Source organism: Rhinolophus sinicus, chromosome 3, assembly GCF_057876585.1.
Source record: "Rhinolophus sinicus isolate RSI-liver-muscle chromosome 3, RSI-T2T, whole genome shotgun sequence".
In the NCBI taxonomy this organism is placed as follows: domain Eukaryota; kingdom Metazoa; phylum Chordata; class Mammalia; order Chiroptera; family Rhinolophidae; genus Rhinolophus; species Rhinolophus sinicus.
Window position 1 is genome coordinate 172,397,997 of NC_142503.1, and position 14,777 is coordinate 172,412,773.

General features: G+C 33.1%; 1 protein-coding gene across 33 annotated transcripts in view; it reads left to right on the forward strand.

The window, feature by feature from the left end:
• The window catches only part of GPHN (gephyrin), a 431,232-nt gene that overhangs the window by 212,240 nt on the left and 204,215 nt on the right, over nucleotides 1–14,777 (forward strand). For all 33 annotated transcript variants that reach the window (XM_074327330.2, XM_074327331.2, XM_074327333.2 and 30 more), the window contains one exon: nucleotides 4,336–4,430. In XM_074327330.2, coding sequence (XP_074183431.1) covers nucleotides 4,336–4,430 — 95 coding nt within the window. The remainder of the gene's footprint in view (nucleotides 1–4,335; nucleotides 4,431–14,777) is intronic.

The following is a 14,777-nucleotide window of genomic DNA, read 5'->3' on the forward strand; positions in this document are numbered from 1 at the left end:
GATAAGATTCAAGCCTAAAGATAGAATATATGTCAGGGACTTGTTCATAAGAGCATGGCAAAAGCTTGGTTCTTTGACCTTGTTCCTAGATCTAGCCTGAGGTCTACATCTACCATGTTTCCCCGAAAATAAGACCTAGCCCGACAGTCAGCTCTAATACGTCTTTTAGAGCAAAGTTTAATATAAGACCTGGTCTTATTTTACTATAAGACTGGGTCTTTGATATGATATGATATGATATGATATGATATGATATGATATGATATGATATAGTATAATATAATATAGTATAATATAGTATAATATAGTATAGTATAATAATGCCCAGTCTTATTTTACTATAAGACCAGGTCTTACGTAATATAATATACATGTACATGCACACGTACATGTAACTATTGTGTGTTTTTTACATATTTAGACATCACTGCTTCTTAGCAATAACATTTATTTAAAGTCATTTTTCCTGTGAAGTTTAAAAATGGACCTGAATTTTATTGACAAGTTCCCTGGGCTATAGAATCATTGTTTATGACACCCTTTTTGCAACTTGAGCCATCTTTGAAGCATCTTTCTGACTTTAATGTTATCTTCAAAGTGTCAAGGGTAAAAGAAAATGATCACAATAAGAGGTTTTCCATAGGAGATTGCAACTTTCATAGTTTAGAAAGTATTTAGAAGTTAAAGATAAAATGTCTTTTATTTAAAGAGAATAACTAAATCCAATTAAACCTCATTATTTTGGACTCTACTATTCAGAAAAGGTTATATATGAAGTAGGAATACAAATTTCAACTATTGCTCAAGGAAAAAAAGAATTTGATAATCAAATTAATAACACAGAGGGTGCCAAAAAAGTATACACATTTTTAAAAAGGAAAAAACTATTAAAATTATACTGACGGTAACCACTTTGAGCACCTCTTGCAATTGCAGAAGTCAAACTAAATGACTTGTATTCATCTTTTGTTATCAGTATATATTGAGTATTTCAATTTTAATACAGTTTTCCTTTCTTAAAATGTGTATCCATTTTTTTTGGCACCCTCTGTATAAGAAAGTGGGAGACAGAAAGTTAAGCTAATTAAGAAAAAAATGGTTTCCAACTTTTAATGGCATCCTTTGCCATTGATTAGGAATAGTTTATTCATAATGAATACTTTTTATCCACTTGTTAACAAGCAAGGATAACCTTCATTTATCTATCTCATACTAGTATATATGACTGAAAGGATAAAGCTACATTTGTTAAAATCATTCTTCTGTTTGGATTTTTAAATAATTTAGATAGCCTTTTCTTGTTTTGTCCTAAATCAAGTTTTATTCTCTTGCTCTTTCCTCTATTTGTGCCTCCCCACTCATGGTCTATAGATGTTTTCACCTAGCTCTTACCTTCCTGACCACCTTCCAATTCCCACTTCATTTGGCCACTTGTTCCTTTAGATCCTAGTATTTCAATATTCTGCTCTCTGCCACCCTCTCACTTGCGAACCTACCATTTAGGAGCATTTAGTTCTCATAAGACATAGGTATGTTTTATTATCTCCATTTTGTTCATAAATACACTGATGCTCAGAGAGCATAAACAATTTGTTCTAATGCACAGAACAACTAAGTGCATACAACAACTAGAACCAGGTTTCACTTATCATTCATTCTTTTATTCAACAAAATTTATTGAGTACACATATTATATGTTGGGTAATTTGCTAGGTGCTGCAACAAGTCCAGCCCTTACTCTCATGGACTATAACTGTGCCTCACCTCATAGATTATGATCTTTTTGCTATCCCAAACAACTTAAGAGAAAGAGAAAATAAAACGGAAATACAAGGTTCTGATGTTTTATGGAAAAGATATATTTGATACTGATGTAAGAAAGACCATGTGCATTATTTAGGAATACCCTATTGAAAAGATTTGTGTCTATTCCTAGAGAGCACCAATGCCTTTAGTGATATCACCACAATATGTATTTCCCTTTTCTGCTTTAAAATATACAAGATTTGTATCTATAATCCAAAATTCTCTAGAAGGTCCACAGAAAGAATTAACTGTCCTCCCTAAATTATGTTTGCAAAAATATGAAGACCTTTATTTAAAGAATAGAAGCATTTGTTCATACATACATCCATTATCGATACATTTATTAATACCCTAAAAGTATTTAAGGTGATTTACCCAAATACATAAAATACAGCAGAACTTTTAATAAGATAAATGTGGAAAAATAGGGCAAGGAAAAATAAGATGAATTAGGTTGTGTTCAGTAAGCCTACTAAAAAGGTAACCAACAAATTTGTCTCTGTTCTCAAGGGTAACTTGATTCACAAACATCATAATTTAAAAATAAACTAGTCACACGGAAAAGTACCCATTCCTAGTTATGACACTTAAGAGGAAATTTTTCCTACAGGTTCTCCTAAAGAGGACCACAGTGCAATGTGGTGAACAATGGCCTCAAATACTTTCTAATATAAATATGAATTTCACTGAGCCATTTCATTGGATCCAATTGTATACTACAGAAGCAAAGTCCAGTAAAGCAATTCTTGAAAAGTGAAAGGAAGCATTCCAGGTAGACTACTGTGATCTGGTCAAATCCAGTTGTGTATTTTAGAGGATCTAGAAAAATTAATGAATTGCACGTCTTTTAGGTAATTCTCATATGTAATTTGTCAGTTGAGTTTCTCATGTACTAGGTGACAATGAGTTTACACATTCTTATAAGTGTTTTCACTAATGCTTACAATACTATCTAGTATACAGTAGGTGCTTAATAAATAACTTATAGTTGGGTAAATGTTGTGCTTTAAAGTATCTGGTTAAGTAAAAGACATCCGCTCAGCTATCTGTTGATATTTTCTTCCCTTGTCCTTAAATAAAACGTGCTACTATACTTTGGAGTACATCATTATAACGTGGAAATAGTGTTTCTTCTCCAGAGGACTCAAAATCGTACCACATAGATTGAATTTGGAAAACAAGGCCTAGATTCTAGGTAATGCCAACTTGACAATTTTTAGCTATGTATTTAAATGAAAATAATTAACTCCTAAGTTTGGGAACTTAAGAATTTCCTTTTACTTGCTGGCACTCTATTTTGAAAACAGGTTTTATTGAAAAGCATTATGGTAGTGTTCGTTTCCTTTAAAATTTCTGTCATTGTTTAGTATTGCGTTATGCTGGGGTTCAGTGGACCAGTAGATTACCTCAATTCTAATAGTCCTTTATTCTGTATAGTTATAAGGGGTTAACTAATTTATATGCATCTTAAAAATTTAATTATAATGTCAATTGGTATCTAACACATACTTGGTGTGTTTTAACTGCTTTGCCAAGTCCTCAACCTAACTTTTACCCAGAGCTACAGTCTTATTTAGGACTCTCTTTCTACTTCAAATGAATACTGAAATATCAACCTTCCCTATATTACTCCATAATTTACTTTTTATTTCATTTGCATTTTTTCTTATTTACTGGAATACTTTCTTTTGCTGGTTTTATTCCTATATTGACCCCAAGCATTGTAATCTGCTATATTTGTAGAAACAGGATTAGAAATGGATTGAGTCATGTATTTCACTCCCAACTTTTAACCTAAAACATATCTTTACTATCACAGAATGATAAATATATACCTATTTTGATTGACCTTTAGAAAATGAAATTTTCCTGTCTTCTTCATTAGCTTATTCCAGGTTTAACCATACTTGTCTTAAGAATGTCCTATCTTAAAACTTCTATTATATAGTTAAAGCCTATCACTTCATTAATTCTTGTTTAAAACAATCAAATAGTTAATTTATATTGAAGATATGGGAGATGGTAATCTAGAGTTTTTCTTCTACCCAACACATGGGAAAAGTTGACTTGGTGACTTCTTGAGTTCCTTTTAATTATAGTGTAAAATCATAGAGCTAGGAGATACAAGTGATCTCAGGTTTTCAGGGACTAATCATTTCAAAAGTAATAGATAAAGAAAAATACCTAGATTTCTTACCCTATTGGAATCTATTGTACTATTATAGCAATCTGAGACTTAATTTTAAAGTTGAGGTTATTAGGCATGATGAGACTATTATCAAATACTTCTGAGTTGTAAGGGATAATAAGAAAGGCCTGCTAATATAAAAGTTCCCTGGATGTCCTGGTCCTCAGCTTTTTTTCAGTGGTCCCAAAGAACTGAGTCTTGATACCTTAAAAAAAATGTTTGGAAAACTACAAAGTATGATTTATAGAAAGCATGGTTTATACTTATTTTTAAGTTAATTACTACTCTTCCTTCTTTTTTGGCTAATTTCACTCAGTCTGCTATTTAATCTTTAATTACAGGCCACAAAAGAAGTAATAGAACGGGAAGCACCAGGGATGGCCCTGGCAATGCTGATGGGATCACTTAATGTTACACCTCTGGGCATGCTCTCTAGGTAAGAAAGTCACCAACATGTTGCAAAGAAAATTAATTCCATACCATTAGTCACTACAATAAACTGATAAACCTAAGAAACTTGAGTGCTAACACTTGAGTTTGCCCCCTTTTATTCCCAAAATTTAAAGTCTTAGTGTCCTATCTAGTTAAATCTTAGCCACAGTTTCCTTCAAGTTCTTTTTTGTTTTGCATATTATATTTAAAGTTTTAGAAACATTATATTACTGCTAAAAGTTGTCAGTCCTAACCCAGAGCAGAATCCAGTTTATTAATATGTAAAATTATACTTTTTGTAATTATTTATAATTATTTAATATTCATTAATTGTCATTAAATACTAATTTAATAAAATTAAACAGCAGAGTTTTTTAAAAGTTCTCAAAAGTTAGGAACTTTTATTCCAATTTTTAAATAGGCATATCGATGTTTGGTCATTAAAAAACTTAATTAACAATAATATATTATTAATTACATATTAATTATTATTTAAAACTTAATAGCAATATATTAATAATATATTAATAATATATTATTATATTAAATTAGTATATTTAAAACCATGCCATTGTTATCCATTCTCGATCTCATGGTTTAGCTATTTATTTATTATTTTAGCAACTCAGAATAAAATTCCCTTTAATGAAAACAACGTATATCATTTAAGTTAAGACAGAAGTATCAACTTAGTGAGAATCTGTTGACTTAATGACTATTGATTAAATAGACAGTTGATCTCAGAGCAATCTAAAAATACACAACACTTTATAATTTAAGAATTTCACAATTATTTATAGCCATTTATTATTGATCCTGTATACAATATGAATATAAAAGTAAATATACTTATTTAATACATGGAATATGAGTCATAATGCCTTTCTGTTACTTAGACTCAGTTTATATCCCATTAATGGCAGCCACTTGAAATGTAGCTACAGGGAAATGTGAAAAGGTCATTAGATATTGTATTCCCTTTGCTGTCACATTTACTATAACATTTCATTTTAGTAAGAGCAAAAATAGAATTAAAGTATCATGATAAAGATTTTAAATGTAAAAGTTCGTGCTGATCTTTAGGGAGCTCACGTTGATTCTTTTGTTCTGTTTTGTTTTGTTGTTTAACTTTTATATTACCTGCACATAGGAGGTCAAGGGTTACATTTGATCCCTTTTCTCTATGGAATTAAGTGTAGTGATCTTTGGATATAAAAGAATTCTTTATTAGCATGCAAGGAATATAGTCAAGAAAGAACTGTATTTCATCTCTCATTAATTCTTTTACAATAACAATTCTATTTCATCAAACATAATAATACTCCATTTGCCAGGCCTCATAGTAACCATTAGGGATACTAAGGATAGAAAGAAAAACAAGTTAAGGTCCGCACCTTAAAGATCCTATAGTTTACCTGGAGAACTTGTTCTTTGCAACTGTTAAGGTAACTCTTTAAATTGAATACAACTTTCTTGATTCAATATAGAAATATCACTTTTTGTCTTATTGAAAGATTTTTCTGGGTTAATCCTCCTCTACCTTTTGAATGAACATAATTACTGAGCACTGGACTGCTGAATAAATACAAATTAATCAGCAGGAGCTGATTATAAGTACTTTGAAATAAGCTCATCATCTTTATGATGAAGGGTTTGGAAATTAAAACATACACACAGCAGGGTAACAGATCCTTCTGATTTTTCTTTCTGTTCATTGCTGACTTAACTGGAAGTTTATTCACAGATTAAAAACAGATAGTAATCTACATGAGTTATGGAAAAGGGAATTATGAACTATTTCCATGAATGTTCATTTTTTGTGTGTTTTCAAAGCCTTTTTTTAAATTGCTATTTTTAAAACAGCCATGAGTAGATTGATGATTGCTTTCTGTCTAGCATTTTTACCTGTTATGTACGTTGGATTTTGTACATGCTCCTGTTATAACACATGCTATGTTCTAATCATTTACTTACTTGTCTATATTACCTAATTTGTATAAAACCTTTAAGAAAAAGAGCTCAATCTCATTCATGTTTACATCTCAGCCCCCGAAACAACTTCTGACACATAGTAAGTCCTCATAAAATGTTTATTGTTAAGGTTACTGCTGATAAATCAGTATTTCATCTTAGTTCTAGTAGAATTTTTTCAAGGTAAAGTAGTGCATCAAGTTGGTACCTTGCATTCCTATTTCTATCTGTAGAGAGCAGAATTAAATAAAATAATTTTGAAAATCACTAAATCTGTTTCTAATCGTTTTCATCTATTTGGTTAGCTTAATTTCCTACAGCTTGTTTTGTACAAGTTGAAAGATAGTATCAAGTAATGGTTAAGAGTGTTATCTCTGAGGGCAGATTGCTTGTGTTCTATTATGGCTCTACCACTTAGTAGCTACTTAACATCTTTTTTTGTTATTGTTTTCTCACGTGTATAATGAGGATGTTAATAATACCAACCTTCTTGGATTAAGTGAGTTAGTCTATGTAAAGTGCTGAGAACAACAACTGGTTTATAATAAGTCTTATTTAAGTGTTGATCATTGTTGTTGTGTCGTTACTAGGTGAGAGTTCCTCTTCTTAGAGCAATCTGCTGGAAACACCTTCTAGTAACTTCCTTTAGCTGAAAATGCCTTTATCTTACCTTCATTCCTGAAGGATATTTTCACTAGATAGAGAATTCTTTATTGACAGTTCTTTTCTTTCAACACATAAAAAAAAATGTTATTCCAGTGTTCTCTGGCTCCATGATTCCTACCAAAACCTAATTGATTCAGAGAAAGCAATGCTAAGAGGGAAAGTTATAGCTATAAATACGTGCATTAAAGAAGAAAGATCTCGAAACAACCACCAAAGGTTACAACTTAAGGGACTAGAAAACGAAGAACAAACAAAACCCAAAGCTAGCAGAATGAAGAAAATAATAAAGATTAAAGCAAAAATAAATAAAATAGAAAATGGAAAAGCAATACAGATAAATCTACTAAACCAGATATTGATTCTTCAAGAAGGTCAATGAAATTGATAAATGTTTGCTATATTGAATAAGAAGAAAAAGAGCTATAACTCAAAACTACTAAAATCAGAAATGAAAGTGATAACATTACTACCAATTCTACAGAAATAAAAAGGAACAAGAGAGTACTATGAACAATTGTATGCCAATATATTGTGTAATCTAGATAAAATGGAGAAATTCCTACAAATACAAAGCCCACCAGATTGAATCACAACGACATAGAAACTCTTAATATACCGTATTTCCATGAAGATAAGACCAGGTCTTATATTAATGTTTGCTCCAAAAGGTGCATTAGGGCTTATGTTCAGGGGATGTCATCCTGAAAAATCATGCTAGGGCTTATTTTCCGGTTAGGTCTTATTTTCTGGGAAACACAGTATCTGTAACTAGTAAGGAGAGTGAATCAATAATCAAAAATCTACCTACAAATAAAATGCCGCCAGATGGCTTCACTGAATAATTCTACCAAACATTTAAAAACTGAACCGGTGGCTCAGTTGGTTAGAGCGCGAGCTCTAAACAACAGGGTTCCCGGATCGATTCCCACATGGACCAGTGAGGTGTGCTCTCCACAACTAGATTGAAGACACCGAGCTGCCGCTGAGCTTCCGGAGGGGCAACCGGATGGCTCAGTTGGTTAGAGCACGAGCTCTCAACAACAAGGTTGCTAGTTCATTTCCCGCAGGGGATGGTTGGCTGTGCCCCCTGCAACTAAAGATTGAAAACGGCAACTGGACTTGGAGCTGAGCTGCGCCATCCACAACTAGATTGAAGGACAACGACTTGGAGCGGATGGGCCCTGGAGAAACACACTGTTCCCCCATATTCCCCTATAAAAAAATTTTTTAAAAAGGACACCAATGCTTCTCAAACGCTTCCAAAAAGTTGAAGAGAAGGGAATACTTCCTAACTAATTCTGTGAGGCCAGCATTACTCTGATATCAAAGACAGAAAAAAGAAAAAAAGAAAACTACAGACCAATATTCCTTATGAACATTGATGCAAAAATCTTCAACAATATCCTAGTAAACTGAATTCAGCAGCATATTAAAAGAATTATGCACCATGGCCAAGTGGAATTTATCCCTAAAAAACAAAGATAGTTTATCATACAAAAAGCAATCAATGTAATATACCACAGTAACAGAATAAAAGATAAAAAAACACATGAGAATCTCAATTGACAAATTCAGCATGCTTTCATGTTAATGACACTAAACAAGCTGCAAATAGAGGAAAAATACCTTAGTATAATAAAGGCCATATACTAAAAGCACACAGCTGACATCATACTCAATGGTGAAAAACGGGAAGTTTTTCCTCTAAAGCAGGAACACGACCAGGTTGCCTGTTTTTGCCACTTTTATTAAACATACTATTGGAAGTTGTAGCCAGAGCATTAGACCAGAAAAAGGTGTAAAAGGTATCCAAATGGGAAGGAAGAAGTAAATTTGTCTCTATTTAACAGGCCCCTTCCTGTATGTAGAAAACACTGAAGATTCCATAAAACCAAAAACCCATTAGAACTAATTAATATATCCAACCAAGGTGTGTAATCAACATGCAAAAATCAGTTGTATTTCTATACATTAACAATGAATTATGCTAAAAGGAAATTATGAAAACAATTCCATTAACAATATCAAAAAGAATAAAATTCTTAGTCATTAACTTGATCAAGGTTAATGTACAAAAAAGACTTGTACAATGAAAACTACAAAACATTGCTTAAAGAAATTAAAGACCTAAATGAATGGAAATTCACCCCATATTTCTGGATTGGAAGACTTAATATTATTAAGATGTCAGTACTACCCAAAACAATCTGCAGATTTAATGCAATCCTGTCAAAATACAGCAACATAGATTTGCAGGATTATGAAAATCCATTCTGAAATTCATATGGAAACTCAAGGGTCCCCAAATAGCCAAAACTATCTTGAAAAAGAACAACAAAGTTAAAGGACTCACACTCTCTGATATCAAACTTAATGCAAAGCTACAATAATCAAAACAGTGGTACTGGCATTGTCACACGTTTAGACCAATGGAATAGAATAGAAAGGCCAAAAATAACTTGCTTATAGGGTTAAATGATTCTCAAGAAGGGTACCAAGACAATTCAGTTTGGCAAGGACAGTCTTCCATAAATGGTGTTGGGAAAATTGTATATCCATATGCAAATGAATAAAGTTGGACCCATACCCAATACCATACATAAAATTAAAAGAATCTAAGAGCTAAAATTATAAACTTATAGAAGAAAACCTCAGGGGAAAGTTTCATGACTTTAGGTTTGGCAGTGTTTTCTTGAATGTAACACCAAAAGTAGAGGCAACAAAAGAAAAAATAGATATATTGGACTTTATCAATATTAAAACTTTGTCCCTCAAAGGACATTATCAACAAAGTAAAATGTCAACTACCGAATGGGAGAAAATATTTGCAAGTCATATATCTGATAAGGGTCTCATATCCAGAATTTATAAAGTACTGCAACTCAAAAACAAAACAAATAACCCAATTTAAAAATGGACAGAGGACTTGAATAGATATTTGTCCAAAGAAGATATACAGATGGCCAATAAGCACATGAAAAGATGCTCAACATCAGTAATCATTAGAGAAATGCAAATCAAGACTACAATGAGGTATCATTTCACACCTATTAGGATTTCTATTTTCCAAAAAAACAGAAAATAAGTGTTGGTGAGGATCTGGAGAAGTTAGAACCCCTGTGTATTGCTAGTAGGAATGTAAAATGATGCAGCTGTTGTTTAAAACAGTGTGGCCATTCCTCAAAAAATTGGAATTACCAGCCACTCCACTTCTGAGTATATAGCCAAAATAACTGAAACCAGAGACTAGAAAAAGATACTTGTATACCAACGTTCATAACATTATTCACAGTAGCCAAAAGGTAGAAGCAACTTAGATGTCCATTGATGATGGATGAATAGATAGAGAAAATGTGTTATATACACAATGAAATATTAGTCACCCTTAAAAATGAATGAACTTCTTCTGATACATTATACAACATGGGTAACCTTGGAGATGTGCTAAGTGAAATAAGCCAGACACAAAAGGACAAATAATTGTACAATACCAGGAGCAGAGAAGGTTGGAACAGGGAGTTATTGTTTAATAGGCAGAGTTTCAGTATAGGATGATTAAAAAGTTGGGGAAATGGAGAGTAATGATGATTACACAACAATGGGAATATACTTAATGCCAATGAACTGAACACTTAAAATTGGTTAAAATGCTCAATTTTGTAGTATGTATATTTTACCACAATTTAAAAAATGATTTAGGGCAAAAAATAACAACATGCACAGCATGTGCATTTTCTTGGGACATTTCTACAGTACTTCAGGCACAGCTTCCACTCAGCATCACAGGAAGTACCACAGGTTCCAAAAGACAAGTGAGACAGACCTGGGGTGAATGATTACCTCAGTACAGAAAAACTGGCACCTTTCTTCTTCTCCCACTCAGCTAATATATTTTGCTACAGATTATAGCCCTGTAAGAGTTTTTTGTTAATTGAGTTCCATTCATCGTAAGTCATCTAATAATCTGAATAACATGGTTCAGGTTCCTCACCATATCTTCAGATCCTGTACAGAGCATAGCAACTCTAGTGCAGCTGTAATTCAGTATACAATTCAGAGCATCTAGAGCACAGGATCAGTTTAGTACATATTTTTAAGGAAACAATTTTGAATCAGAATTATCTCTTCAGGTACCTCTTTGGTTCTGGAAGGGAGTTGAGTCTATCTATTATCACCTCTGTATCATAACCACATGATGGCTCAGGTATGGACTACTTGTGCAGTCTTAGAAGTATGTATAAAGCAAGGGAGAATTTAACTTACAATGGCTCTGGATTGGAAGTGTCCCAAGCAATGGACTGAAGTAAATCTTCTCTCGAAGAATTATACTTCAACCTAGATCTCAAAGATTTGTCACAAATGAAGTTCTATGGAAATTAGCAGGACACACACACACAAAGACAAAACATAAGAATTAAGCTACCATCAAGGAATCGGAGACTGAAGGACAAAATCCTTATGTTATCAGACAGAATAAAAATAAATAAATGTAATATATTTAAGGGAACTAAAAAAAGAAACTTGAAAATTATATGTAGGGAACAAATAGTTTGAAAAAGAATGAAACATACATTTAAATATGTGAAATATAATAATGAAAATTTTAAAACTTGATAGAATAGACTGCAGATTATACCCAATTGAAGAGAGAGTTTAGGGAACTAGGTGAAAGTATTTGAAGAAATTATCTGGAAGCGGCTCAGATTGACAGAGATATAAAAATGAAGAAGTTAAGAAGTGTGGAGGATAGAATGAGAATATATAAAAATAATTGGAGTTCAGAAGGAGATAATAGAGAATGAAGGGAAGGAAATGCTTGAAATATGATGCCAAAAATAATCTCAAAATCTTTAAAGATATCAATAGTGAATTCAGAAACTGAAACAAATCCTTAGCAGGATGAATAAAAGGAAATCTATACTTAACACATCATAGTAACATAACCACAGAAAAAGAGATCTTTCAAACTGCCAGAAAATGAAATTTATAGTATGTAAATTAAGTTTCAATATACGAGGTCTGACAATTAAGTTAACGAACTTGCCACCTGCACTTATGTTGGCAGCACTGTACAAACAGCTCGGTAAGGTTTCATAACCTTGGTATATCAGTGCCTCACAGCTGTGTTCATGTTGACATGTGGCAGTGTCTTGCTGAGTCGCATTCATTATTGTTGTTGCGTGTTTTTGTGTGCTGTCAGAAGAATGTCTGAGCTTAAATTAAAGCAACAAACAAACATTAAATTTCTCTGAAACTTGGCAAGAGTGGAAGTGAAATCAGGGACATGTTAGTCCAAGTTCATGGGGCTAATGCCATGAAGAAAATGGCAATGTACAAATGGATTAAACGTTTTCTGAGGGCAGAGAATGTGTAACTGTTGAAGAGAGGTCAAGACAGCCAGTAACGAGCAGAACTTACGAAAACATTGCAAACTTTCATCGAATTGTGCGTCAAAATCATCAGCTGACTGTGAGAAGTATAGCAGACCAAATAAACATCAATAGAGAAACAGGAAAATCTTAACTGAAAATCTTGGGATGAGAAAGGTGTGTGCAAAAATGGTTCTGAAGAAACTCACTGATGAACAAAAGCAAAGGAGAGTCAAAGTTTGCCAAGACCTTTTGGAGAGACAAGATGATGTGTTGGGCTGTGTTATCACTGGTGAAGAAACATGGGTGTACCCATACAACCCTGAAACAAAGCATCAAAGTGCACAATGGAAGTCATCCTGTTTTCCACAACCAAAAAAGTTCCATCAGTCCAAATTAAGAGTCAAAATGATGTTGCTAACCATTTTTGATATCAGGATTATTCATTATGAATTTGTACCAGCTGGACAGTTAACCAAGTTTATTATTTTGAAGTGCTGAAAAGGCTGTGTGAAAAAGTTAAACGACCTGAACTTTTCACCTACAATTCATGGCTCTTGCATCACAACAATGCACCAGCTCACACGGCACTGTCTATGAGAGAGTTTTTAGCCAGTAAACAAATGACTGTATTGGAACACCCTCCCTACTCTCTTGGTCTGGACCCTAATGACTTTTCTCTTTACATGAAGATAAAGGAAATATTGAAAGGAAAACATTCTGATGACATTCAGGACATCAAGGGTAATAAGATAACAGCTCTAATGTCCATTCCAGAAAAAGAGTTCCAAAATTGCTTTGAAGGGTGGACTAGGCGCTGGCATCAGTGCATAGCTTCCCAAGGGGAGTATTTCGAAGGTGACCATAGTGATATTCAGCAATGAGGCATGTAGCACATTTTCTAGGATGAGTTTGTGAACATAATTTTCAGACCTCGTAGTTGTAAAAAATGTGCGATTTCTTATATTGATATTATATACGTATTTGCCATCTGTATATCTTTGATGAATGTCTATTGAGGTCTTTAGCCCACTTTAAAATCAGATTGTTTGTTTTCTTACTGTTGAGTTTTAAGAATTCTTTGTGTATTTGGAATAATAATCCTTTATCAGATGTGTCCTTTGCAAATATTTTCTCCCAGTGTGTGTCTTCTCTTCTCATTTTCTGGACATTGTCTTTTTCAGAACAGAAGTTTTTAATTTTAATGAAATCCAGCTTATCAATGATTTTATTCATGGATTGTGCCCTTGGTGTTCTATATAAAAAGTAATAAATAAGTATATGAGAAGATGCTCAACATCATATGTCTTCAGGGAAATGCAAATTAAAACAATAATTAGACACCATCACACTCCTATTATAATGTCCAAAACGTCTAAGAATGACAACACTAAATGCTGATCTACACACCATAGAGCAACAGGAACTCTCATGCTTTGTTGGTGGGAATGCAAAATGGTACAGTGACTTTGGAAGATAGTTTGGCAGTTTCTTAGAAAACTAAACATACTCTGACCATATAATCCAGCAACTGTGCTCCTTGGTATTTCCCCAAAAACAGCTGAAAATTTATGTCTATTCAAAAACCTGCACAGGGATGTTTATAGTAGCTTTATTCATAATTGCCAAAACTTGGAGATAACCAAGATGTCCTTCAGGAGGTAAATAGACAAATAAACAAAGGTACATCCAGACAATGGAATATAGACATGGAGGAACATTAAGTGCATATTACTGAGAGAAAGAAGCCAATCTGGAAAGTTACATACTGTTGATTCCAACTATATGACATCCTGGAGAAAGCAAAACTATCGACATAGTAAAAAGATCAATGGTTGGCAGGGGTTGACAGGGAGGGAGGGATGAATAAGCAAAGCGCAAATGATTTTCAGGATAGTGAAAATCCTCTGTCTGATATCGTAAAGATAAATACATATCATTATACACTTACCCAAACACATAGAATGTATACCACCAGACTGAACCATAATGTAAACTATGGACTTTGGGTGATTATGATGTGTCAGTGCAGGTTCATCAATTTTAACAAATGTGCCATTCTGGAGGGGGATGCTAATAATAGGGGACGTGATGCATATGTAGGGACAAGGGGTATATGGGAAATCTCTAACTTCCCACTTTTGCTAGGAATCTAAAACTGCTCTAAAGAATAAAGTCTTAAAAAATACCTTTATAATGATGCAAAATGAATTACTTATGTGTAAATCTAGCATGTATAGAATTTGTATGCTGAAACTAAAATATACTGTTGAAAGCAATCAAAGACAATGCCAATAAAAGACGTCAGTTCTCCCCAAATTAATCTACAGGTTTAATGCTATTCT